Source organism: Durotheca rogersii (genome assembly GCF_024521655.1).
Source record: "Durotheca rogersii strain YMJ 92031201 chromosome Unknown GGS23scaffold_6, whole genome shotgun sequence".
Lineage (NCBI taxonomy): Eukaryota > Fungi > Ascomycota > Sordariomycetes > Xylariales > Xylariaceae > Durotheca > Durotheca rogersii.
In genome coordinates, this window is record NW_026251237.1 from 1,752,606 (window position 1) to 1,777,425 (window position 24,820).

General features: G+C 58.6%; 8 protein-coding genes across 8 annotated transcripts; 5 read left to right on the forward strand and 3 right to left on the reverse strand.

Moving 5' to 3' along the window:
* Nucleotides 1-1,251: 1,251 nt before the first annotated feature.
* GGS23DRAFT_604349 (uncharacterized protein) lies at nucleotides 1,252-1,782 on the forward strand (the record flags this gene model as incomplete). The annotated part of the gene is made up of 1 exon (XM_051519589.1): nucleotides 1,252-1,782. One exon carries the CDS (start codon nucleotides 1,252-1,254, stop codon nucleotides 1,780-1,782), a length of 531 nt encoding a protein of 176 aa, XP_051373607.1.
* Nucleotides 1,783-2,873: 1,091 nt separating this feature from the next.
* GGS23DRAFT_619607 (uncharacterized protein) lies at nucleotides 2,874-3,579 on the forward strand (the record flags this gene model as incomplete). The annotated part of the gene is made up of 2 exons (XM_051521022.1): nucleotides 2,874-3,408; nucleotides 3,551-3,579. The coding sequence occupies exons 1-2, from the start codon at nucleotides 2,931-2,933 to the stop codon at nucleotides 3,577-3,579; spliced, it is 507 nt and encodes a 168-aa protein (XP_051373608.1). The 5' UTR covers nucleotides 2,874-2,930.
* Nucleotides 3,580-3,708: 129 nt separating this feature from the next.
* On the reverse strand, nucleotides 3,709-4,990 carry GGS23DRAFT_562283 (uncharacterized protein; the record flags this gene model as incomplete). The annotated part of the gene is made up of 2 exons (XM_051516007.1): nucleotides 4,483-4,990; nucleotides 3,709-4,418 (listed from the first exon to the last, which is right to left on the reverse strand). Coding segments are annotated over exons 1-2 (722 nt in total), but the record flags the coding sequence as incomplete, so codon positions are not given.
* A 67-nt stretch (nucleotides 4,991-5,057) lies between these two features.
* Nucleotides 5,058-6,334, forward strand: GGS23DRAFT_619609 (uncharacterized protein; the record flags this gene model as incomplete). The annotated part of the gene is made up of 4 exons (XM_051521023.1): nucleotides 5,058-5,168; nucleotides 5,247-5,340; nucleotides 5,405-5,501; nucleotides 5,700-6,334. 4 exons carry the CDS (start codon nucleotides 5,058-5,060, stop codon nucleotides 5,920-5,922), a joined length of 525 nt encoding a protein of 174 aa, XP_051373610.1. The 3' UTR covers nucleotides 5,923-6,334.
* A 354-nt stretch (nucleotides 6,335-6,688) lies between these two features.
* GGS23DRAFT_595592 (uncharacterized protein) lies at nucleotides 6,689-7,944 on the reverse strand (the record flags this gene model as incomplete). Its single annotated transcript, XM_051518340.1, has 2 exons — nucleotides 6,689-6,908; nucleotides 7,853-7,944. The coding sequence occupies 2 exons, from the start codon at nucleotides 7,942-7,944 to the stop codon at nucleotides 6,689-6,691; spliced, it is 312 nt and encodes a 103-aa protein (XP_051373611.1).
* Nucleotides 7,945-8,455: 511 nt separating this feature from the next.
* GGS23DRAFT_604351 (histone acetyltransferases subunit 3-domain-containing protein) lies at nucleotides 8,456-10,674 on the forward strand (the record flags this gene model as incomplete). Its single annotated transcript, XM_051519590.1, has 2 exons — nucleotides 8,456-8,954; nucleotides 9,179-10,674. 2 exons carry the CDS (start codon nucleotides 8,456-8,458, stop codon nucleotides 10,672-10,674), a joined length of 1,995 nt encoding a protein of 664 aa, XP_051373612.1.
* A 1,521-nt stretch (nucleotides 10,675-12,195) lies between these two features.
* GGS23DRAFT_562301 (urease) lies at nucleotides 12,196-16,554 on the forward strand. The gene is made up of 5 exons (XM_051516008.1): nucleotides 12,196-12,864; nucleotides 13,033-13,119; nucleotides 13,319-14,517; nucleotides 14,597-15,488; nucleotides 15,623-16,554. Exons 1-5 carry the CDS (start codon nucleotides 12,844-12,846, stop codon nucleotides 15,941-15,943), a joined length of 2,520 nt encoding a protein of 839 aa, XP_051373613.1. The 5' UTR covers nucleotides 12,196-12,843; the 3' UTR covers nucleotides 15,944-16,554.
* A 1,350-nt stretch (nucleotides 16,555-17,904) lies between these two features.
* GGS23DRAFT_562312 (uncharacterized protein) lies at nucleotides 17,905-19,988 on the reverse strand. The gene is made up of 3 exons (XM_051516009.1): nucleotides 19,375-19,988; nucleotides 18,628-19,002; nucleotides 17,905-18,572 (listed from the first exon to the last, which is right to left on the reverse strand). The coding sequence occupies exons 1-3, from the start codon at nucleotides 19,558-19,560 to the stop codon at nucleotides 18,144-18,146; spliced, it is 990 nt and encodes a 329-aa protein (XP_051373614.1). The 5' UTR covers nucleotides 19,561-19,988; the 3' UTR covers nucleotides 17,905-18,143.
* Between the last annotated feature and the right edge of the window lie 4,832 nt (nucleotides 19,989-24,820).

Here is a 24,820-nt window from a genome sequence, read left to right on the forward strand (position 1 = left end):
CGAAGAGCCTGACGACGGTTAATATGGAAAAAGACTGACGGGAACCGAGTTGGTATTTTGCTGAACCCCTGCGCCTTACGATTGGTCCGATTGTTCTGGGCACAAGTCTTTGTTAGGACTTGGCAACATCAACTACGACACCAAAGTGTGGCCTTAGGAGTCATCATGAGTGTGCCACAGCTTCGCATACATGAGCTGGAACGGTTCAAACCCAATTATAATGGCTATCGTAGTCATCACAACTTAACCAAAAATCAACTGAAGGTCGCTAATGCCAATAAAACCCCCTCTCCTCTATTTGTAGTGACTTCTTAATCGGATACCCCTACCAAGCAGAGAATTCGTAACTCATTCCTGCAAAGTTCCGAAAGTCAGTAGCTCTTCAGAAAGACATAAACATTGCCATTCCATTAGCCATAATATTCCAAAGCAGTAGGTCGCCGATCGATCCGTGATACAGCATTGAGGGTTTCGCATCGGGTTTGGCATCACAGAGAGTAGTAGAGAACGGCCAACTCCTGTATATCAACAGCGGAAGTGAACGACAGTACCATTTAGACGCACCTAGTTGTCTTTTTAGCGGTCAAGCTAGCGGCATACCCAGCCGAAGAAAATGACATCCCTGGGCTTGTGGGGGGCACCCGCTGAGTGAATACCGATCGAGACTTGAGGCAGGGTATCATATCGTTCCTTGCTTAGCGCAGCTGTGACAGATCGATTAAACGTACAATTATTGTCCGATCTTTCTAAGCACCCTCCTATTACGGTGCTTATCCGAAATTTACTTGCCGCGTTGTGGTCATTATCTCCGATAGCTAGATGCTTGATTGAAACACGGCCAAAGGGATATCTTGCAACCACCCATGGCTGCCAAGACCTTTTGGTAGCCTTTCGCAACGAACGTAGCATTGGAAGCAAATTATCCGGGAGAAGGGTGGGTATATAAGGCGGATGAATCCGAGCGAAATACTCCCTTAGCCTATTAGCGGTGTACAGTTACTTGGAGCCTACTGGAGTTCGGTCGGCGGTATTAGACCGAGAGGGTGTGATAAGACGCAAATGGAAACCCCATACTGGGCTGATATTAACTAAGACTATATAGGTAGAGGGCAATACCATATTACCAGATGGTTATATAGATGCACGCTTCCCCGTAGATTATCGTCGATCCTTTCTAAACCGAACTTACTTTAGACCTACCGGTGCCCAATATCAACCACACCATCGTTCCCGGTCCCCATATATAGCACCATGCGTCTCTCGGTCCTTGCCGCTGCCCTCGCGACGTACGCCTCCGCCGCGTCGGGGGCGCTGACGTGGTCGCTGCAGAAGGCGTCGAGCCCGACGGCGGACCAGGCGGACGCGTACGCCAAGATCGAGGCGGCGATGACGAAGGCGGTGGCGAGGTACCACCGGTTCACGGACGCGCGCAAGACGATCCGGGTCTACTACTCGCCGGGGGTGCCGACGGCGGAGGCGAACTACAACGGCGACCTCCGCTTCGGCGCGGACCGGTCCTACATGACGGAGCGCACGGCGATGCACGAGATCGCGCACACGCTCGGCGTCGGCCAGACGGCCGCCTTCGACCAGCGCTGCGCCGCCAACAACTGGCCGACGGCCACGCCGCTGCTCCAGTCGTGGGACGGCCCCAGCGCCAAGATCAACTGCGGCGGCGGCCACTTCTGGCCCTACGGCCTCAACTACGAGAGCGAATGGAGCGAGACGAACGGGAACCGCCACGTACAGCTGGTCAACGCTATGCTGGCTGATGGCATGTGAGAGATCAGGCGGCATGTGCTATCTATGTTCAGCTTGTTTACCAGGACTGAAAGCGAGGGTTAGATTGAAGAGATGGTGGTAACTCCTTGCATTCATACCAAAACAATATGAACGTGTCAAGAAAGCGGTTTAGTACAGCAAGAGAAAGTTGGCTACTAATGTTATAGTATTTGATGACACATAAATTCTACGAACGCCTTGAATATAATACGATAGCAATTTCCCACCTGGTCCATAGGCAGTCTCATAAGATCTAAGAGGGACTAGTAGGTACTAATAGGCAATGATATAGGTCTAGATAGATTTAACGAATATAGAAGGGGCAGAAAATTGTTGCCTAGTAGCCTGAGCTTAGTTCCATCACTGTTATTAGCCTCAGAAAGGATTGAGGTTGACAGGTAGGGCTGCATGAGGGTTACAAAACAAGCAGAGGCTGACGCCCCGTCTGATAAGGTGCTTATAGATCTGGCGCCAGCATGCACGTGGCAGCCTACCACGAGGCGAGTCAGGATTCATATTAAGATGGCGAAAGCTTGGTTAAGTTGCCACTCTAACAGATAGTATTGATTACGACAGACCAACAGGACCACCTCGTGCCTCGTTCCCTTACCCATACACAGCCGCTCGCCCACGCTTGAATGAGCCATGGAACCCGATTGCTTGTAGCGAGTTTAATTGTGTCTAAGTCTCCATAGTAATAAAAGCACCAGTGACAGCTACATTCCACGGCAACTAAGGGAGGTGGCAGCCACATTCCCCCCTAATCGGAAAACGCAACCTTGCTAGGAGACGGAGCATTTCGATACATCGAGTACTACTGAGAATCTCTTGTGTGGGGAGTGGGGGAGAGGATGTCCGTCTGGCAAGATTGGGAACGGTTGGAGACGTTTATTAGTTTGCATATAGGTAGCGGGCTTAGATGGAGACGAACAGCAAAGTGCCGACTGCGTGCCGGAAGATTGGATCCGACTAGCCAAGGTAGGTTGGGAGAGCTCATCGATGCGGTTAGTCTCCTCAAGATCATCCTAGATTAGTAGTCTTAATAGCTCACGGTCATTCGCAAGGGTTGAGAAGGACCCTTTCGTTGTGAAGGAGAGAGTTAGAGAGGCTACGTTAAGATGGTACTAGCCTCTCGATAGGACGGGCTAATGCTGTCGATGGCTCCGAAATTCCATCCCGTATACAAGGTTAGATCCAAGATCGCCTTCCCTGATCCCCACATGCCACCCGGCCGCCTGCACCACGATATATTCGTCGAAACCGACCCTGAAGGCACTGGTCACCTGTACACCGTTGTCGGCGACATCACCTCGAGAGGTGGCATGGTTTACGCGAGCAAGAAGGCTGCCAACCCCCTAGGCTCGGAGTCTTTCCACTCGCGGGAGCTACTAGGTTACACTCCTAGCGACACCCACCCCGACGAGTGGGATTCCGTCCTCGGCTCGCTGCCGACCCCGCCTCAGCAGAAGGCACCCAATCCTGCGAGGCACGGCCGGGTCGAACCGTTCAAGCAAAAAATCAGCGACTACGAATACGTCTTTTACGAATCCGGAGAAGAGCACCGTCCACTGTGGAAGTGCACGGAGTGGATTGAGCAGTATGCAATTCCGACCCTACGGAGCAAAGGTCTTATACGGAACCAGCCTCAAGGCAGCTCCTCATCCCAGACCCAGTCATCAGTGCCAGGGAGCGAATGAGATTCGGGTGATGGGGGGCAGATAATTTTCTCATCAATTGTGGTGGTCGATATGGAACGCCATAGCAATAGGTACCTACAACTTCTTCGACTTTCAGTAGTCGCATAAACGTGTAAGCGGAGAAACCCCTTAAAAGTATGTACTAAAACATAAATATCGTCATACGCAAAAGAGCCAATAGGATGTAACATTCAATCTGGCGTTAATTGTCAACCTCGATGGAAATAAACTGCGTAATTAGTCGTATTAAAGAGTCAGAGCATACTAAAGCTCCACCCCGGAAAATATCCAAATTCGTGTCGGCAGCTAACAATCGTGAATCCATAAGTTCGAAAGTCATCTTCGGCGTAAGCCAGGCCCAGCCCCGCCACACGTCCAGTACCTGAATCGAATATCCTGGTCTCTGCCGACCAAGTCGCACTGGAGAGAGAGCAATAATAATAATAATTAGGGAAATCATTCACCCGCATACCTAGCTACGGTGCTGACACCCAGCATCATAAACGCCCACATCTTCGGTTTTGCGAGCGCCTCCAAGCTGGTCACGAGGTTGTACGAGGTGTCGACCTCGGCGGTGGAATCGCGCCTCAGTCCGGCCATCGCCGCGGCTTCCTCCTCGGGTGTAAGCCACCGGAAAGTGAGCTCGTCACGCTTATAAAGTAGCGTGAGGTAGAAGATGCACCCGCCGAAGAACCTGGACTGAAAGCAGGCAATCAGAAGTCGGCAGACAAGGATTCCAGCGTAGTCCTTCATGGCGGCTTGACACATCGATACAATCCCCCAGCCGAACAACAGACTGGACATCACAATCCTCCCACCGTAACGTTTTACCATCATGATCTGGACCGGCTCAAGGAGGACAAACGGTGCCCTGATGAGGGTCATCGTCAAGTTATATTGCTCGCCGACGAGGCCGAGGTCTTTGTTCATGCCCTCCGTCTACGGAGAGTTAGCACAGCGTCCCGGGACGTTTGACCAAGGATCGGCGCCGATGTTAGCGCACCTTGGCGTTTCTGACGTTGCTTCCGGTAGTATAACGGCAAAAGTACAGGATCGAGGAGACAGGCAAGAGATACATGTCGATCTTCTGGACATAACGCCTTTCGGCAACGGGGCGAACGTAGAGCTCGGTGGAGCCATTGTTGATGCTGTTGCCGCTCGAATCGCTGTTTGCCGAGGGCAGTTGAGGGGGCCCTTCTTTTCCCAACTCGGCATCTTTGCTTAGTTCCCAGGACATTGAGTACATTCGTCTGACGGAGCGCTCCGTGGAAACGCGCTTCGCTTAACTGATGATGAATTCGTGAGGTTACTATAGACGATGGTGAACGCTTCAAGGCCTCACGCTACCCAACCCAACAATTTACGGCACAACAGTTAATATAGACAGTAACCTCGAACACCCCATTTATGAAGAATAAGAATCGGAGCGACGGCGGGGACTTGGAGTCAATCGCACCTCAAGCACTGTCGCTGTCGATGACAAGCCGGAGGGAGGTGACCGGTTAATGCTAGGCACCGGGTAACCGCTTACGAGGCCCAGGTCTCTTCGAGAGCATCAACTTCGGGTGCGAGCCGTCGATGGGCCCGGGGACGACCGGGACGCGGGACAACGGGCCCAGCTTCTGGCCTGAGGAGGCCAAGCTGCTGGGCTTCAAGGCACACATCGGCAAGTACTACTCAAGCCCGATGGTATTGTCGCGGATGCTGCTGCGCATGTTCGCGCTCGGCCTCGACCATAAGGAGCACTTCTTCGGCTAATTCTGCAAGCGCCCCGGCGTCCTACTTAAGCTTAACCACTACCCCGCCGCTCTCCCGGAACTACCCGGCAGCGCCGGCATCCACGCACACAGCGACCTTGAGAGTGAGATAACTCGTCACCCTTCCCCCCCTACGGCGAGGGTAGCTGACGCTTTTTCGACTCTCAGGATTCACCATCCTGTGCCAAGACGACGTCAAATCGCTCGGGGTCCTCTCCAAGGACGGCGGCTGGGTTCCAGCCGACCCCACCCGGGGATTCTCGTCGTCACCATCGGGGACGCGATGAGCATGTGGTAAGCCCCTCTTCCCCGTTCCCTTTTCCCACGCCTCCCCTCCCCTCCACTCCACCGCGCGCCCCCGCTCTGCTCCATCACCCGCCCGGCCCCGGCGCTCCGCCGCACCCCGGCGTCCGCGCGGCCAATCTGCATCCTCCTGCCCCACCCGCTGACGTGTTCGCGGCAGGACCAGCAACACGTTCCTATCGGTGATCCACCGCGCGTACAACCGCGAGGGCCGTAGGTGGTACTCGGTGCCCTTCTTCGGCGCCGACTACGACGCCGTCACGGAGGCGCCACCTAACTGCGTCAGCGCCGCGCCGCCCGCCCGCTACGCTCCGGTCACCGCCGGCGAGCACGTTCGCCAGAAGCTCTGCCTCACCTACCCCATACACGTCCCAGCCGCTTAGAGGACGCAGCTATCCCCGAACAGGTAGGTAGGTGATAATAGTGAGGCTAGAGGGCTTACGCCGAGGAGCGATAAGAAGGGTGAAGGTGGAGGAGTGGAGGAGTAAGGCGGAAGGACTCCTGAAGACTGAGCACATTCATACGCCAAAAAAACCCCCCGTTTGTGGGTGCTGTTGAAGACGTCGAGGAGATAGATAGGATGTCTATTGTAGCAAGACAAGCTTTCTGTAAATAGCCAGCGATGGTGGTCATTACTATATATTAGGAGCGAGCGGGCACGGCGGGCAGACCAGGTGCGGGACGAGGGGGCCACTAGACCGAGTCGCCACCGTGTGCCTTATATCTCCCGGTTTGAAGATGGTAAGGGCAGTTGTATATATAAAGTCACGTGAAGAATGACGCTGGAGAGTAGAGCCTTGCGTATGAGTTAATACAAGATAGCGAGAGAGTGTCCTCTGTCATGAATTTATTCAGGCGATGATACGCCGTTGCTCTCCTATAAGAAAAGACTACCAAAACGACTTAGTGAATGTAGAGTGTTCATCTGAGATAATATGAGCGGGTGATATTAGATTGGTGCAAATGGGGGTCCCCATAAGTGATGGGTGGTGACTCGAAATCAACACCGATACGCGTCTGTTCTTGCCTTGCAAGAGGGATTACGAGGGCACGGATATCGGGTGGGCGTTTTTAGCTACATTTCTCCACAGTGAGTTAGTATACTGCCTAGTGTATTAATATAGGAGACTCGAGTTACTTGCGTTTCGATTAATGGAGCACCTTCTCGACGGACTCAATCGCCTCTTTGGCCCGTTCTTGGGCCAGCTGGGCGACGGCGTCACCACTCTTGGGCCCGTCAGGAAGCATGACGTTTCTGTTACCGTCGGCGAGGGGTTCACGAAGGAAGTCTTCAAGGCGAGGGTGGATGGGTTCGCTAGCGGGATCGAAAGTCGTCCAGGGACGACTGTCTTGCTTGTTGGCCGATCCCCTAGATGCTAATTAACACGAGAATCACGCTTTCTGACCGAGAAAGTCTAACGGAGGAGGGAAGAGGTTGGACGGAGCAGCGCACTGGGTAGGAACTATCGTATGATCTGGCTCCGTAGTAGCCATCGTATAATACTTATCGATGAACCTGACAGGCGAATCTAACGTGCGGTATCTTGGGTATCAAGGGGGGAGAGACGGAGGTGTGAGAGAAGACCGAGGGCAAGAAGAGAGAGAGAGGGAGAGGGAGAAGGAGGAGGAGAAGGAGAAGAGGAAATATAGGGGGAAGGGCAACGGAAAAAGGAGAGGAAGGAGGGAACAGCGTCAGTAACCGACTCGCTCCCTCCGCCCCTTCCCATTTGCAGGCGGGTTCGGCGACGTTCCGACTTCAGAGTCCACGGGTAGGCACGCCGACAACCAGTGGGAGGTTGTCCTCGGGGCAGACCGGGCAGCATCGTCACAATACACGGTGCTATCCTCCTATCTATTACCTACATGAGCCGGGCTTATTCCAAACCCTTAAACTGGATATGTAGGTAATATATGTGTGTAAGTAGAGGCACTCCATTATACCTACCTATATGGCGTGTATTATATAGGTAGGTAGGTAGGTAGGTAGGTAGGTAGGTAGGTAGGTAGGTATACGGGGAGGTAGGCATATTACAGCCCGGGAGGTAAGTGTACAGGGGGGTAGGTACCTACACAGGTAGGTATACATGTAGGTGTCATTGTAGGTACAAGTAGGTCGAGGTATTAGGCACCTAGGTATTACCTACCTATACTACGGGGCTTATCTGCCCTACACATAACATAATCCGTGCGTGAAATAAAAACCAGTCCCTGTCGCTACCTAACCAGGCGGCTCCGTGGTAGCTTATTCGATCCTCACCATGTCCTAACAGCACCAAATTCGAGAAGGGTCTTATACCGATTCTTACGTCTTACATAATATCTCGCGGATGCTTGATGCTGCCGGTCTGCCGTTCATGGATTGGTGGAGAGTTGCTGACCCCGGCGGCGATCTCCAAGGCCTCCATTGTCGATGTTGGGGGGGAGAGTTGCCGGTGACATCCCGGACGCAATATTCGGCGCGCTGGACGTACGTGGTACGTAGGTACGTGTGCAGCCGTGGGCTCGGGATTGACGGGCTTCTAGGGACCTACACAGCCAGTCCCCGCCGGGTATTTCCTAGTTGGAAAATGCACCTGCTCATAGGTACCTACAGTACAGCGGCCCATCTACCTGCCCGGTATTCCACGACCCTACCTACCTGGATAGGTACTTGACGAAAGCAAAGCGAATGTACCTGCCCAAGGCATGCGGGTGCCTAATTTGCCTTACCCCTGGTATGCCACAAATAGAGGAGCCGCATCTGAAATCGTGCTGCCGAGTCGCCCACCGCCCGTCGTCACCATTGCTAACTTGCACACTCGCACACGCACGCACATACACACCCGACCTCACCAGCTCGATACGCACCATCCGTTCTATGACCCCTCCCGCGCCGCGTCCCTCGTGCACCCCCTCCCCATACCTAGAAGCCTCGAGATGCCGCCCGCCGCCAGCCAGAAGGGCACGGGCAAGAAGAATGCCGCCGCCATCGGCAAGCGCAGCCGCAACACCACCCCCATGTCCAGCATCCCCTCCGCGAGCATCCCCTCCGCGAGCATCCCCTCCGCGAGCATCCCGCCCGTCGACACCATCGAGACCGAGTTCCTCGACCTCCGCCTCGAGTCCGTCCGCAGCATCACCTACGAGGACCTCGTCGACTCCACCGCCTCCAATGCCGTCATCCCCGACTCCAAGAGCCTCGACGGCCTCATCACCCGTCTCGGGAAGCTGAGCGAGATCATCGAGCGCCGCGGCGTCTGGTGCGATAAGGGCATGCGCCTCGTCGCCGGTCAGAGGAAGAGCCATTACGACGAGATGGCCGCCAGCGGCCGCCGAGACGACCCGCGCAGGGACGGCGACGACGAGCCCGAGAAGCGCGTCAACAAGAAGAAGAGGAAGGCAAACGACACGCTAGCCCCGGCCGACGCACACACCGGTAAGCAGCCAATTCTCCCTATCACCTGCTTGAGGGATAACCCCCCCCTCCTACCAAAATACACGAATACTAGCCATGAATCCCGTCGCTTTTCCTGGTTTCGCCACTCCCTATTCACATACCGAGTCCCCAATCTCGCTCTCCCACCTGCTCTCCACCCCCCAAATCCGTACGCGCGTCGCCCTTCACCCGCCCTCCTGCTAACGTATATCCTCCCGTCGCAGAACGCTCCTCTCCGCTACGTGACCCCACCAAGCCTCGAAAGGTATCTCGCGACAACGACTCGGCCAGCTCCTCCCTCTCCCCGGTCGCGCCCGCGACCCCGAGTGCGATGGAGGTGGACGAGAAAGCAAAGGCCGACAACAAGCCCGACGAGATTTCCGAGTCCGAAGACGAGGGCGCACCTCCGCGCCGCGAGGCCCCCCAATACCAGACCTTCGGAGAGGACCCTTCCACCTTCCCCGACCCCACCGTCTACGAGATACGCCCTGTGAAGCCCGGCATGACCCAGGAGGAGCTGAGCGAACTCTACTCGGTCGCCGTCTTCCCCAAAACCGACCTCGCCGATCTCATAGCTGGCGACCCGCCCGACAAGGACTTCAGCAGTGCCAAGCCCTCCAACCAGATCAGCTTCAGCACCTTCTCCTCCTATATCGAGCCGTACTTTCGCCCATTCACCGAAGAGGACATGGCGTTCCTGCGGGAGCGCGGTGACCGCGTGGCCCCTTTTATCATGCCCAAGCGCGGGAAGAAGCATTACGCCGAGCTCTGGGCGGCGGAAGACGGGCCAGCGGCGGGTGACAACGGCTTGCCTGGCGGGGATAAGCTGGCGCCGAATCTGGCTCGCGGTACGATTGATAACATGGACGACGACGTCGCCGAGACGGACAAGCTGTCAGTGGGCCCCGTCCTGTCACGCTTGCTCCAGGCCATGCGGCCCGAGGCCCGAGCTCAGCCCAGTGAAGATAAGCCGATGACCAACGGGATCAACGGCGACGCCGAGACTAAGGAGGAGGCTAACGGCGACTCCGGCTCCGGTGGGGGCGGCGGCGGCGGCGAAGAGTCGAAGAGCGTGCCGCCGGCCGCCTTCATGACGGAATCGTCGACCGAGGCCTGGAAGAAGGCGACGCACCCCAAGCTGGATTACTCGCAAGTGGACGAGCGGATCAAGCAGGAGCTACGGCACATCGGCTTCCTGCCTCAGGAAGGTTTCGACGGCGACTACGACGGCCACTTCGACGACGAGGTCGCGGCCCGGCTGCGGCTCCTGCAGGACCGGCTACGCGAGCAGATCCTAGTCAACGGCGCGCGCAAGGCGCGGCTCACGGACCTGGTCAAGGAGCGGATGGCCTACCAGGAATACCAGACCATCCTCGAGGACCTCGACTCGCAGGTGCAGGGGGCGTACCTGAAGCGGACGCGGACGATGGGCAAGAGCAAGAAGTCGAAGCGGCCCGGCGGCGGAGGGGGCGGCGCGCACGCGGCGGGAGGCGGCGGCGCGGCCGGTACGGCGCGGCCGGGCATCGGCGACGTGACCAAGACGCTGATGGACCGGCGGCGGAAGTGGATAGACAACATCGGCCCCGTCTTCGACGACCCCAACCTCGGCAAGGTGCCGCGCGCGGCCAACTCCGGCAGCTCCATCTTCAAGCCCGACATGATGGCCAACTTGGTCAAGAACGAGCGCCAGTCCTGGGACGAGGAGGTCGAGGAGGAGTGATGCGGGCTCCCGTCGTCTCTTCGTATCTTTCTCTTTTTTTTTTCTTCCCCTTTTCATGTTTCGTTTCCCCACCCTCCCGGCGTTCCACGGCCGCAGGCGGCGTAGTCGATCTCGGCCGACGCGATTCTGGCCTACTACGACGTGCACTACGGAGATGGGCGTTTATGGGTAGACGCGGGGTAATCTCATTTTCTCTCTCACCTTTCTCACCTGGGGCCCTAGCAAGGCATAGGGGCAGGCGGTAGTGCGTTGTATGGGGCGTTCGAGGATAGCCACGGGAAAACAGGGACGGTGCTTTCTCGACAGCGCACGGCATTCGTGCGCGGATTTCGCGTAGCTGTGGAATCTTTCCAGGTCTCACGGAGGCGGAGGCGGGGGCGGGGGCGGGGGCGGCCGGTACTTGTCCAACCGGTCCCTTGGCACGGCACCCGAACCGTGGGGTTCCACGGCTGGAAGGGGACTGGCTAGCTAGCGAGCGAATATTTGGGTATACAATCTATATAACTACGCACATATCTATCTGTCCCCCGCCGCGGCGGGACAATCTCGACCGCAACTCCCAACGCGCTTCCGTGGGATGTGCGACTCAGTGTTGCGCAATGGTGACCGAGCAGCAGTGTCGGCCGAGCCAGCTCGTACTCGACAATGCGATGCAATAAACAAGCGTCCTTTTCTTTGCTCGCGCGCACACGCCCCTAGGTCCGCGCGTCCGCATGCCCCGGACAGACAGACGTCGGGACACTCCGTAGCCACGGCAGTAGTCGCGGAGGCAGGGGATCGTCTACGTCTACGCAGAAGGTGATGCGGCCAGCCGGATACGAACGAGGTGGCGCGGACGAAGCGGAGGCATAGGTAGGCATAGGTATAGAGGTACCTCCTAAGCAAGATAGACGTGCCTACCGCCGGCCTATCGACGCAGAAATCGCACAGCAGCCTATATCTAACCGTCTAGGTACCCAGGTAGGTTAGGTAGGTAGGAGGTATCCCTACTACCCTTCCCCCTTCCCCGCACGCTGCCCGCGAGACAAGTGCGCGCTAGGTAGGTAGGCACGTGTGGCGGTGCCTAGGTACCTACCGTGCCTGGGGAACCACCTAGGGTAGACATGCAGCCCGATAAGCAATTTCGTTCCCCGCGCGCAACGCACCAGCCACACACTGGGGGCCAAGTCCAGGCCAAGTTGTGCCGCGCGCGATGGCATTGGGTAAAACGGTGAGGTCACGGAAACCGCTGAGATAAGGCCGCGGATCAGCGGCGGCGGTCGCCTGCATGGAGGGCGGGAGGAGAGGAGATTAGATAGGAGGCCGCGCGCGCGCGCGCGCGTAGGTAGGTAGGTATGTACTCTGCCTACGTACCTACCGTCTCTGGGAGGTAGTAGGTACCTGGGCAGGTAGGTAGAGCTAGAGGTAGGTGTGGATAAGCCGGAGGAGGGACGGGGGTGCAGATAAGGGCGAGGGAGCAGGACAGGCGCGTAGGTAGGTGGGTAGGGTTAGGTACCTTGGGGGGGGGAGCGGGGGGGGAGGGAAGAGGTAGGTAAGTAGGGAGCATACGCTTTGCACGCTGTAGACCAGACTTCTTACGCCCTCCCGGCCGGCTGTCCACTATATTAGGTACCTAGGTAAGTAGGCAGAGCAGCAGCTGAGCGCCGACCAGCTGGTAAGCCATGGGTAGACCTACCTACGAACCTATAGGGGGTAGATACGGGTAGGCAGGTAGGTAGGTACCATGTGGGCATATACACGGGCAGATAGGCAGCGGTAGCACAGGTACCTAAGGGAGAGAGGTAGGTAGAGGTAGAGGTAGGAAGTAGCTAGCCGCGTCCGGCAGCTGCTCACCCTTCCTCGTCGTGACGTACCCACCGCCCTAATCGCATCCCCGTTCATCTCTACATCATCCTCCTGTCTCTCCGCCCCCCTCTGCTCTCTTTTCTTCACTATCGCCGCCCACCCACCTACCCGATTCCTCTTCCTCCGAGACCGAGCAAAGCGCCGCCGACGGGGATAGCCAGCGCTTCGATCCACGCCGCTGACAAGAAGAGAGGCAGAGCCGGGCTGTCAGAAACATCCTTATCAGCCTAGTACCGGGGACTTGTCCGCCCTTGTCCGCCCAACTCACCTATCCCAGCCAGCTCCGTAAATAGGTAGATTCTCGACTTCGCCGTGTGCGACACGATGCACCTCGTCCCCAAAGAGGTTCGTACATCACCACCCCCCCTGTCGTGCTCGTCATCCGCGCCTTTTCATGTCTTTCTCTGTCCCTGGCTGTCCGACCAGAGGGGCGCCACCGATCCCCAGCACCTATGAGACAAGTTCGGCTGGCGCTGCGACAACATCGACTCACCTCGGCTCTCTCCTCTCTAGCTCGATAAGCTCGTCATCTCGCAGCTGGGCCTCCTCGCCCAGAGGAGACTCGCCCGAGGCGTCAAGCTGAACCACACCGAAGCCACCGTGAGTTTGTCTCTTTTTACCACCCTTCATAAACCTCTCCTCACACCTATCTTCGGTGGAACCAGTGGCGGGGGAGGGGGAGCCTGCTGGCTTACCCGCGTCGGCCCCTCTCCCGCCTCCCCCGCCACCGCGGACACCACAACTGGACTATGCCCGCTCCGTTCGTTCGGCCGATGCGCAGCTGACTGCCGAGCCCCAGGCCCTCATCGCCAACAACCTGCATGAGCTAATCCGCGATGGCCGCCACACCGTCGCCGACCTTATGGACCTCGGCTCCACCATGCTGGGCCGCCGCCACGTGCTGCCCTCCGTCGTCAGCACGCTCAAGGAAATCCAGGTAGAGGGCACTTTCCCGTCCGGCACCTACCTCGTCACCGTGCACAACCCAATCGCTACCGACGACGGGAACCTCGAGCGCGCTCTCTACGGTAGCTTCCTGCCCGTGCCCGACCCGGCACAGTTCCCTCCGGCGGACCCCGCCGCGTACGAATTCGCCCGCCAGCCCGGCGCCGTGACGATCACCGTCAAGGGCGGCCGCCGCATCGTGATGAACGAGGGTCGCGAACGCACCCGGCTTCAGGTCACGAATGAGGGTGACCGCCCCGTCCAAGTCGGCAGCCACTACCATTTTATCGAGGTGAACCCGAAGCTCAGGTTCGACCGCGGCGCCGCCTACGGCTTCCGTCTCGACATTCCCGCCGGTACGTCGGTGCGCTTCGAACCCGGCGACACCAAAACCGTGACCCTAGTCGCAATCGGCGGCAACCGCATTATCCGGGGCGGTAACGGATTAGCCACCGGGAAGGTGGACCTGTCACGGAGAGACGCCATCGTCGAAGCGCTGCAGAAGGCCGGCTTCGCACACGCCCCCGGGCAACCCCTAGGCGATCTAAGCCTGATCAGCCCATATACGTTGGACCGCGCCGCGTACCGCGCCATGTTTGGCCCGACGACAGGGGATCTGGTACGGCTGGGGGCGACGGACCTGTGGGTACGGATCGAGCGTGACATGACGACGTACGGCGATGAGTGCAAGTTTGGCGGCGGCAAGACGCTGCGGGAGGGTATGGGTCAGATGACGGGGTGCGCCGACGCCGACAGTCTCGACATGGTGGTGACCAACGCAGTAATTCTCGACCACTCCGGCGTCTACAAGGCGGACATCGGCGTCAAAGACGGCATCATTACTGGAATCGGCAAAGCGGGGAACCCTGACGTGATGGACGGCGTTACACCGGGTATGATCGTGGGTAGTTGCACGGATGTCGTCGCGGGAGAGGGGAAGATTGTCACGGCCGGCGGGTTGGATACGCACATCCACTTCATCTGTCCCCAACAGGCGTACGAGTCTATCGCCTCCGGTATCACGACCATGCTTGGTGGTGGCACCGGTCCTAGGTAAGGGAAGTCTGATTATCTGCTCCGGCGATCCCTCGACGAGATGATGGACGTCACTAACGTGTGGGATAACGTCCAGTGCCGGCACCAACGCAACCACCTGTAGCCCGGGGGCCAATTACATCCGGCAAATGTTGCAAGCATGCGATGAACTGCCCGTCAACGTAGGCATCACGGGAAAGGGGAACGACAGCGACCCACTAGCCCTACGCGAGCAGGTCATCGCCGGTGCATGCGGCCTCAAGCTGCATGAGGATTGGGGCACGACGCCGGCGGCGATCGATGCTTGCCTGACCGTGTGCGACGAGCTGGACGTACAGTGCCTGATCCATACGGACACGCTCAACGAGTCGGGGTACGTGGAGTCTACGATTGCGGCATTCAAAGGTCGAACCATCCACACGTACCACACCGAGGGAGCCGGAGGTGGGCACGCGCCGGACATCATAAGGGTTGTCGAGCACGACAACGTCCTCCCGTCGTCGACCAACCCGACGCGGCCGTTCACCAACAACACCTTGGACGAGCACCTCGACATGCTGATGGTGTGCCACCACCTGAGTCGAGACATCCCCGAGGACGTGGCATTCGCAGAGTCGCGCATCCGGGCCGAGACCATCGCGGCGGAGGATGTGCTGCACGATCTCGGCGCCATCTCGATGATGTCGTCGGATTCGCAGGCTATGGGGCGGTGTGGCGAGGTGGTACTTCGGACGTGGAACACGGCGCACAAGAACAAGGTCCAGCGCGGCTCGCTGCCCGAGGACGAAGGGACGGGCGCCGATAACTTCCGGGCGCGGCGCTATGTTGCCAAGTACACGATTAACCCGGCCATCGCCCAGGGCATGGGACATCTCGTCGGGAGCGTCGAGGTAGGGAAGCTGGCAGACCTGGTGGTCTGGGAACCGGCGTGGTTCGCGACGAAGCCGACCACGATCATCAAGAGCGGGCTGATCGCCTACGCGCAAATGGTAAGCTCGATCCTCTTCATTGTTTTGCCCCTCCCACACCGTCCAGCGGAGGGTTTCCCTCTCCCCCTAGGTTTCCATCCCCCTTCGCACAACCATCTAGGAGATGGAAGCGGGCTAAGCGCGGCTTCGAACAGGGCGACCCTAACGCCTCGATCCCCACGGTGCAGCCGGTGATGGCGCGGCCGATGTTTGCGCCCCTTGTGCCGCGCTCGAGCGTGTTATTTGTATCGCAGGCCAGCCTGGATAGCGGCGTGGTGGGCCGGTATGGGCTGCGCAAGCGCGTAGAGGCGGTCCGGGGGTGCCGCACGGTAGGCAAGAAGGACATGCGGCTCAACGACGCGACGCCGCGCATGCAGGTCGACCCGGAGCATTACACGGTGGCGGCGGACGGCGCGGCCTGCACGGCAGAGCCGGCGCAGACGCTGCCGCTGACGCAGGAGTGGTTTGTGTATTAGGGCGGGACGGCGACAGGCAGAGGTGAGGCGAAAAGGAGGTCGAGGAGGAGAGGAGAGGAGAGGAGAAGAGAGGAGAGGGAGTTGGAGAGCAAAGGTACGTGCGCAGTTGCATTATGTTGGGTAGGTGTAGGTATCGCGCATCAGCCGGCCTTGGCCGACTTGGCGGCGCCGCCGGCAGGTAATATCGAGGCCCGCTTACGCCATTGGTGAAGAACAGGTCTGGTCGGGTTCCCGCGCAGCGACAGGCCGCGGCACGTAGCTTCGGCACAGAGATGCACCCAGGTTGAGCCGGCGTGCACGCAGGCCACTAGCAAAGTGACAGCGTCCCTCGGATCGTGCGCAGAAGGGAGTGTGATGTTTTTTTTTTTTTTCGAAGGAGACGACTGGGTGTCTAACGATGGCGGACGCGCGAGGTAGAGAGATGCGTGCTAGCTAGGCGTCGACCTACCTAGCCTATAAGGACTGGAGCTCAGTAGGTACCGCAGACGCAGGTACCGGGCGCAGCGGGCGACGGGGGCGAAATACCTACGGCGATGTACCTGCCTCTAACTGTGCGCGCGCGGGTCCCCTATCCTGCGTGCCCCCTACACCCTCCCCCCACAGACTCGACAGCGCGCTTAGCCTTCAAGCAAGGTATCATCCGTCTCCCTACGTAGGTAGGTAAACATAGACGCCTTCGGCGCGGCCCTCCCTCAGAGTATACGGAGGTTAGGGTACCTACCCACCTGCCAGTGCACCTACCTCCCTGTCAGCGCCAGGAGGTAGGTAGGTAGATATACCTAGGTAGCACCGGCGCCCCTCCTCCACCAGGCCACCAGTCTCCCCGTAGCATTTTTCCCCCAAGCGTGTCGAGGGCCTGGTGCGCTGCGCCGGCAGGACAGGACAGCACCCACCTACCTAGCGACCTACGTACTCGCTCATACCTCCTACCCCCTTACCTACACTACCTAGGTAGGTAGATAAATAGTCAGACCTTCCCGCGGCGGGCGGTCGCGCCTAGGCTACCCCCCCTCTCCGTCCCTCCGTCCCTCCCTGACAGACGGGCACAGGGCACCCGCACGCAGGCCCGCGGCCAGCCAGACGACGCGAGGACAGCCGACGGGCAGCGTCGAGCATGTTCGATGCCCAGGGGCGTCGACGGCGGCCGATCACGCTGCGCTGCCCCCCGCCCCCCCCGGACCGCAGATTCGTGTAAGTTGATTGGCTGTGCGCCCGCCTGCTGGTATACCTAGGTAGGCACAGGTATACGTATATGTAGTAAGCATATATATATCTCCGCGGGTGTCGACGTGTGCCCCCCCTAGTGTCTCTCGGCTGCCGACTGGCCGGGCGGTCGGGCGCTGCTGTGCGTCCCAGGCTGGGTGGGCTGCGCGTTGCGGGCAGCGGTACTACGAGCTCGCGCGGCCTGGATGGGTGAGTGAGTGGCTAGGAAGTGAGAGAGAGAGAGGTGCGAAGTCCCAACACCATCCTAAACTACCTACCTACCTTCCTACCCAGGTCAACCAGTCAGCCTACCACGGCGACTGGACTGCCGACTACTGCCCGACGAGCGCAGCCGCTCGCTGACAATCACTACACGCGAGGAGCGGGAAAAAAAAAAAAAGAACGGTAGAAAGATCTCGTGAATCCAGTTTCCGTTACCAGACCGTAGCGCCAACTCCCCAGGCGAGAGGGGTGGAGGCGGTTGAAGGCAGAGAGGGACGCGCTCGACTGCCGTGAACTGCCAGAGACGAAAGAGAGATAGCTACAGGTACAGGCAGAATGGAACCTCCAGAATGAAAAACTCCAATCCGTAATCCGGTTCCCGCCAACGCAGAGCCTGTTGTCCTCTCCTGGTGCCCCCCCCCCCCCGTATTCACAGAATGATGAAGAGATTCCTCGTAACTCATACAACGTTTAAGTGAAGGGACAGCAAGCCCTTCTTCTTCCTCTGGCAAAGGCCCCCCCTTCCCCCTTCCCCCAGACGTCCGCCGACTGGCCGACCATCCGAGACAGCAGCCTTCACTCAGAGGCACACACAAAGCACCCTCCTCCACCCCTCGCTACCCCCCAGTTACTGCGAACGACCTGCTTGCTTGCTTGCTCCCGGGTATAGTCCTCCCTTCTCACGCGAGCCGACAGAGCAGGATATATCATATCTACTGATATAAAAAACAAAAGCCACCGCGCGCGCGCGCCACCAGACGTCGAGCCGAGCTCACTACGCGCTCTTCTTCTTCCGGCTGGGCTTCTTGGGCTCCTCGGGCGTCTCGGCCGCCTTGGAGGTCCGCTTGCGCTTCTTGTCGGGGCTGGCCGGCGTCGCGGCCTTGGCGGCGCTCGCCTCTGCGTCCTCGACCTCGGCCGCCGTGCTCTTGCGCTTCCGCGTCACCTTGGACTTGGGGGTCTTAGCCACGTCCTCTGGCTCCGGGGCCGGCGCCACCGCCATCTGCAGCTGCTCCGCGATCGCGTCCTGGTCGTTGGGCACGTACGGATCCTCGTTGGACAGCGTAGGCTGCGAGATGCTGTTCTGGTCCGCGTACGCGAGCGCGTCCGAGTCGCTCATGTTCCGCGCGTCCGGGTTGCCGGCCTTGTACGAGTGCACTCGCGCGTTGTAGAGACGCAGGTTGAACTGGTACGCGTTGTTCCAGGCCTAGGCGCAGCGGGGTAAGCAGCCGCCCGAGCTATCGGGCCTTCGGGGCACTTACATTCTTCTCATTAGGAGTCATGGATCCCCATCGCCGTTGACCCTCCTCTTGGACGGCGCCCTTAGGAGCATCCTGACCGAGATCGTTGGCGATGATAGGGCGCGCGGTTTGCATGTAGAGGAAATACGGAGTGAGGGGCCGCTTGGGGGCGTTAGGATCGTGAGTACGCTTCTTCCGCTCCTTCTTCTCCTCGGCATGCGCGCCGAAATCGGCCAGCTGGCTACTAATGCCGTCCAGGCCGGCGATGAGGTTCACGGAATGGCTGGCGCCATTGTCAAACGGAGCCGGCTCGCCTATGAGCAGGCTTGTTTGGCGCAGAAAGTCATCCGAGAAGCTCTTCATCAGGCCAGTGATGGTATTGAAGCGAGCATATACCTAAGGCGAGGGTTAACACGGTGACGTCGTATGGAGGCCTAGGCGGCAAGCGAGAACATCTCAGAGAATATGTATTCAAGCCACGAAAGGTAACCCAGACCACAACGCTGGGAGCACCCGACGAGCGGACCGTACGCTGTCGGCCCAGCCTCACGTCCTCACACGACCCCGGTCATAACCACATACCGCATCCCCATCTACCAGGCAAGTGACTCGAAGAATACGGGGGGCGGATCGGGATGCAATTGTGGAAAGGCAGCGAGGTGGGCCGTACCAGCAGCGACGGTGCCATCGAGAGGAAGGTAGCAGCATGAATGAGGGAGGGAGGGAGGCAGGCGGGGTGGGTTGGGTTGGAGACGGAGGATGACTTACACTGTCGCGAACACGGATGAACTCTTCAATGCCAATGGTCCGCGGCGGTACACCGGGACCGGCGGCCAGAGACTGCTGAAGGGGCTGAGAGGCAATCTGGGCTGGCAGCGGCTGCATCAGAGGGACCACCGGTGCGGGCGCGACCGCTGCAGGCTTGGCCGGCTCGGTCTTTTTTGGGCGAGGCATGATGGTATAGTGGTGTTGGTGCTGGAGTGGGTGCTGGAGCTGGAGCTGGAGCGGGTGAAGGCTGGTGAGAGAGGGCTGGTGTTGGAGCCCCAAGGTGGTGCTGGAGAGGTGGCAGCAGGTAGCGCAGTGCCTCGACGGGTTGGACGCTTGGCTGTGTGCTGCGGCGAGAGGTACCGACGTCTAGCAGCCTGCTCCGGCGGTATTTCTACTGTCGAGGGGAAAGGTTCTACGGCTGAAGGTGGGCAGCGGATGTGTCCAGGGGAAGAGGTAAAAAGGTGAAGGGGTTGTTGGCAGGGTCGGCCACTGGGAAAACAGCGAAGAGAGAGGGAGGAGGTGTGGAATATTTTAGGGGAGAGAAAGTTTTGGGGGCAGCGCACTGGATGGGAGGGGCGGGGCACCCTCTAAATACCAGTGCCCTCAGGCTGCTGATTTGGAAAGGGAAAAAAAAATCAGTGAGAGAGCGAGGAGAGGGGAGAGGGTGCTGCTTATTGTTGCTCTGGCGGCGGCTGCTGGGGGAGGATCTCGGTGGGCTACGTACCCGTCGGCTTCCCTTGCACGCTGCCAGGTACCTAGCACCATCCTTTGCAGCAGTACTTGCAACAAGTACCTAGAATCAGTTAGGTACTTGATGTACATCGGACCGTAGACGCAATGCCTGTGGTAACGTCTCCGATACTTACCACCAGCACCTAGGACCGCGACCAAGAGGTACCGAACCTGGCCAGCAGATGCGCCTTGAATTCTTTATTACGGGAACTATATATATATATATGTGTATACGTATACATATACGCGTATATATATACATACCTATGTATACACATACCTACACTTAGTGCATCACCTGCTGGAGCTGATGGCTCTGTTTTCGATACGTTGGCGCGAAAGGCACCCTGCCCCCGCGCACCTGCTGCCCGTGTCCGCTGTCGAATTTACAGCGTTCTTTTGTAGCGCTACCTGAGGCGTAAGTACCCTTTCCTCGCATGCTGCGTCTAGACCTCTGAGCCTTTTAGAGGGGCGACGGGGGGGGACCCAAATCAGCCCCGCCCGCTTCACAGAAGGGGGGAAGCGAGTAAGTACCTACCTCCCTAACCTAGGAGAGGGGGGAGGGGGAAGAATGGTAATAAAAATAAATAAAAACAAATAGGTAAATAAATGCGTAGCCAGAATCAACGTGCAGGCACTGAATGGGACCAACCCAACTGCGGAAACCCATCCCCTCCAGGCGGTACATCGCCTCCACCCGTCGTCGCCGCCGTCGTCGCAAGTCGCACTCTACCACCGCGTCGCTCCCCCGCGCCCAGTTCCGCGGTGCCCATGGCACCGAATGCGCGACCAGGCCAGCTCTGCAAGTGCTCTAGAGACTGCGGTTGTGGTTCTCGGTTTTCGATGCCGCGGGCGCGTCGCAGGAGAGGTGCCGGAGCGGCGCTGAGGCCTAGGCATCTTTAGAGAAGGACCTCGGTCGAGGCCCGTGGCCGGGTTCGCTGGACGGGGGGGGCACAAGTATACCCTTCTGGGCGGGATATTTCTGGTTGTTGTTCGGTCCCTGGCGTCGCTGTTCTGGCTCTGCTCCTGCTGTAGAGCCCACACGCCATGCGATGGGTTGCACCCGCACCGCGAGGGCGTCTGCTCGCGCGTCCATTGGCCCGCCGCAGATTCTGCAACCCTGCCGAAGCCGTCGAGCCCAATCAGGTCGGTCGATCCATCAGCGCTCTCCAGCGAGCGCCTAAAAGCGGCGGCACTTGCCGGGCCCTTCCCCGATCACCTACCACCGTTTTTTTTCAAGGTCAAACGAACCCCCCCGACATCCCCCAAAGCCGCCGTACCCTCTCAACTACCCTCCAGGTGCTTTCTGCTGCTGCTGCTGCTGCTGCTCCCGCCAGCACGTTCTGCCTCCTCCTCCTCCCTCTCGCACCCCTCGTGCACCGCCTGGCTACCCTATAAGCAGCCCTCTAGCATTTCTACGCCTGCAGCAGCCCTCCCAACCCGCCGTGCGCCTGTTGTCCCGTCACCCGTCCGTCTCTATTGTTGCCTACCCTTTCGGCATCATTGCACCCAATCCATCGCCGCCCGCCCGCGCTCCCTATCACCACGCACGCATCCCCCGGCCTCACCCAACCCTACCGGTGACCAGCTACATACGGCAAGCACCCAAACACCCAACGACTACCGCTGCTGCCTGCACCTATCGACATCGGACGTTGCCGCGCCCTGCCAGACCGATTAGGTAGTAGCCTCGACGAGAATCCGTCCGTCGCCAGGTCTCTCTGCCCAACATCGTCATACAGAGGCGAGAGCGGACATCGGTTGCTGCTATATATAATGTATCTAACCCTTTCCCCCCCCCCCCTCAACAACAGCCGGTACCTCGAGGGCATACCTGCATGCGGCCATGTAAGCAGTGCCATGTATGGAGTTAGCAACGTCCAGCGGCCAGAGGAGCGATGGTAACCCCACCTGCGGAGCTTCGGTGGGCAGTGGTTGGCTAACCAAGGCGTCGCCATCATCTGCAGAGGGAGGGTTAATGATCTTGGTGGTCGAGCAGGAAGTGGGAGATGCCCCCCCCCCCCATCTCGATCGTCTCTGGGGTTCCCCTCTGCTGCTCTCTTCTTCTTACTGCCAGTACTCTCGCCATGCCAGGCCTATCACCTCTTCACCTCACAGTGCCTAATTCTGATTAGGGACGTTAGTTCCCATGGATGGGGGTCAGGCCTCTCTCCTCCTTGGTATCCAACCACAACCACCCATACCTGGACCGGCCGGACCCAACGTAGATGCGGTTGTATCTGTTCCCTACAACGCGAACAGCTCCACGACTGATTTACCTAGGTGCTCTGCCGTTAACGATCGTGATTCGGCCCGAGGATCGCTGCGCGTCCCTTTCGTAAAAGCCTACGTACGGTCAGCATTTAGCACGTTTCCATGCCTACTCGATCGCCCGCATGCCACATAGAGCGCCCCCAAAATGCCGGGTGAGCGAGTGGTCTCAGAGAGAGAGTCGCGACGCAAATAGCGCATAGGTGACGACGGCCTGCCCCGCTACGTCTGCCGTCTGTAGACGCGCATTCACAGGAACGAAACCACCGGAGGATGGGGCCACCTGGCAGAGCTGTCCGACCTCCCTCGACATAGCCGGGAGCTTCCCAATCTCGGGCCCAACGCATCGCAGTTCACAACCCAGCGAGCCCCGTAGGCTGGGATGGCGGCGGGATTGTCGCGAGTTTTATCTAGATCGGCCGTGACGCATTTCCGCCCGGCGTAGTTTGTATACGGTAGAGCAGTAGCTTGGGCTGGTTCGGAGAAGGCTGTCGGGAAATAGCGCACCGTCGCAGGCCAGCACCGCGAGAGCAGCCATGTTTCTCTCCGCCATCTGGGTTGGGGGGATGACGCCAGAATGTAGGCAAGCACGCTACAGGAGGTGCAACAAAGCTCTAGGCCTACCCCAGCCATTGACGGATACATAACATAAGCGTGGCAGGGCGCCGTCTTGTTGACACCCGAAACGACTCCTCTCTCCTCTCTACCCCTCACTTTCCAGTGTTCGTCAACGTCCCCCCCAGAGCCCCGGCCGCTCGTGCTGGAACCTGCGCCGCATCCGCGGGGTGATACCTGTCCAGCGTTGATCTAACGACCCCATCGTTTCGATCCGAGACTCCCAAGAGCACTCTGGCCCCGGTCGCCCGGCTTCCACCCTTCTAGTTGGGAGGGCCCTGTGCTTCTCTCTATACGTGTATGCTATGTGCGTCGTATGTGGTCAATCTACGGGAAAAAGCGATGAGTCGCATTCAGGCGATACGACGGGGCCTCTGGATTACTCCTCATCGACACGCATCAATCCCGGTGCTACTACAAAATTACTTGCATGTCGTAATCGCACGCAGTACTCGGATCTTGCCTCAGCCGCCGATCTATGAGTATCTTAGGCGGGCACTCTCTACGCGCGCCGTATACCCGTAGTCGCTCCTCTCATACCGGATTCCTCTCCGCGTCTGGACAGCGAAACGCCCCCCTATCGTGTCCCGCTCTAGCTACCGATTGCCTGCTACGAGGACGGTGCTTTGCATCTCATATCAGCAGCGCACTACCCCGCGCTGAGGATTCCCTACGCTGGGTACCTAACGTTTGACGCGGAGGTGCTGTATTCAGCTAGCCAGCCACAGCGACACGGTCCGGTCGTATCTTGATGCCCAAACAACCAGCACTGCGGTGTGCATACCCAGAGTGGCCAGCCACGATACTATCGACCCCCGAGCCCATCTTTGCGCACCTCCCTAGCGTCGCAACAATACCTAGAGACCGTAAAAAGTAAGGGCAAGGCGTGCCTAGCATCTCCACGCGCTCGTACACGTACCGATACCTGCCATGACGACAGCCGCCTCGTCCCGCGATTAATGGCCGCACGTATCGCGTGCACCTGTCGCCCGCATCTTTGCGTGTGCGACTCCAGCCCCCTCCGCAGTCGCATGCAGAGATCGATGCACATCATTGGCTGGTAGAGATGATGCCTCGGGGTGGAGGATAGATAGGCAGAGCACAGCTAGACCTCACCTGTCAGGACCGGACTTTGCTGAGGCACCCTATTACTATGCCTACATCTTCTACAGATCCCCGTTAGGATGGGATGGGATGTCGCTACGTACCTACCTACCTGTCGTGCGCACCACTATAGTACCCGCCTTAGGAACCTAAGGTAGGCAGGGTAGGTACCTATGTACCTGCCTAATCACAACTCGGATTATCGGTTCGCCCCGATCCCGATCCGACCCTACCCAACAGAGGGCAAGGGCGTTGGCGGCCCATAGTGTTGTTGTATGAGTAGGTACCTACTAGGTAGGTATACACGTACGTACCTACTTGATACGAGTTCGGCTATCTGCGCCGGAGAATCCAGACCATTGAATCGGTTGGGTCAGCCGCTCCCCGCCAAGCTGGACAACCTCGATGTAGATGGATTACACACGAGAAGAAGAGGAGCACCGCGCCGCTAACATCAAACCCAAGCAGACGGGCTTCCTCCCTTGGACCAGACTACTTTGATCTAGTTGAATGCATACGTATACCTCCTCCCTCCTACGTGGGGAGCCTACCTACCTACGCACATGTCTGCCCTTGGTACCTGACGCTCTATCTACCTACACAAGAAATGCTGCATTTTCTCAGATACCTACCCGCGTATAGAGAGCTCGCCATGAGTTCCATCAGGTTATGAGGAGTAAACCGATCTCACCCGTCTTCCTCTGGCAACTCGTCCCCGCCCATG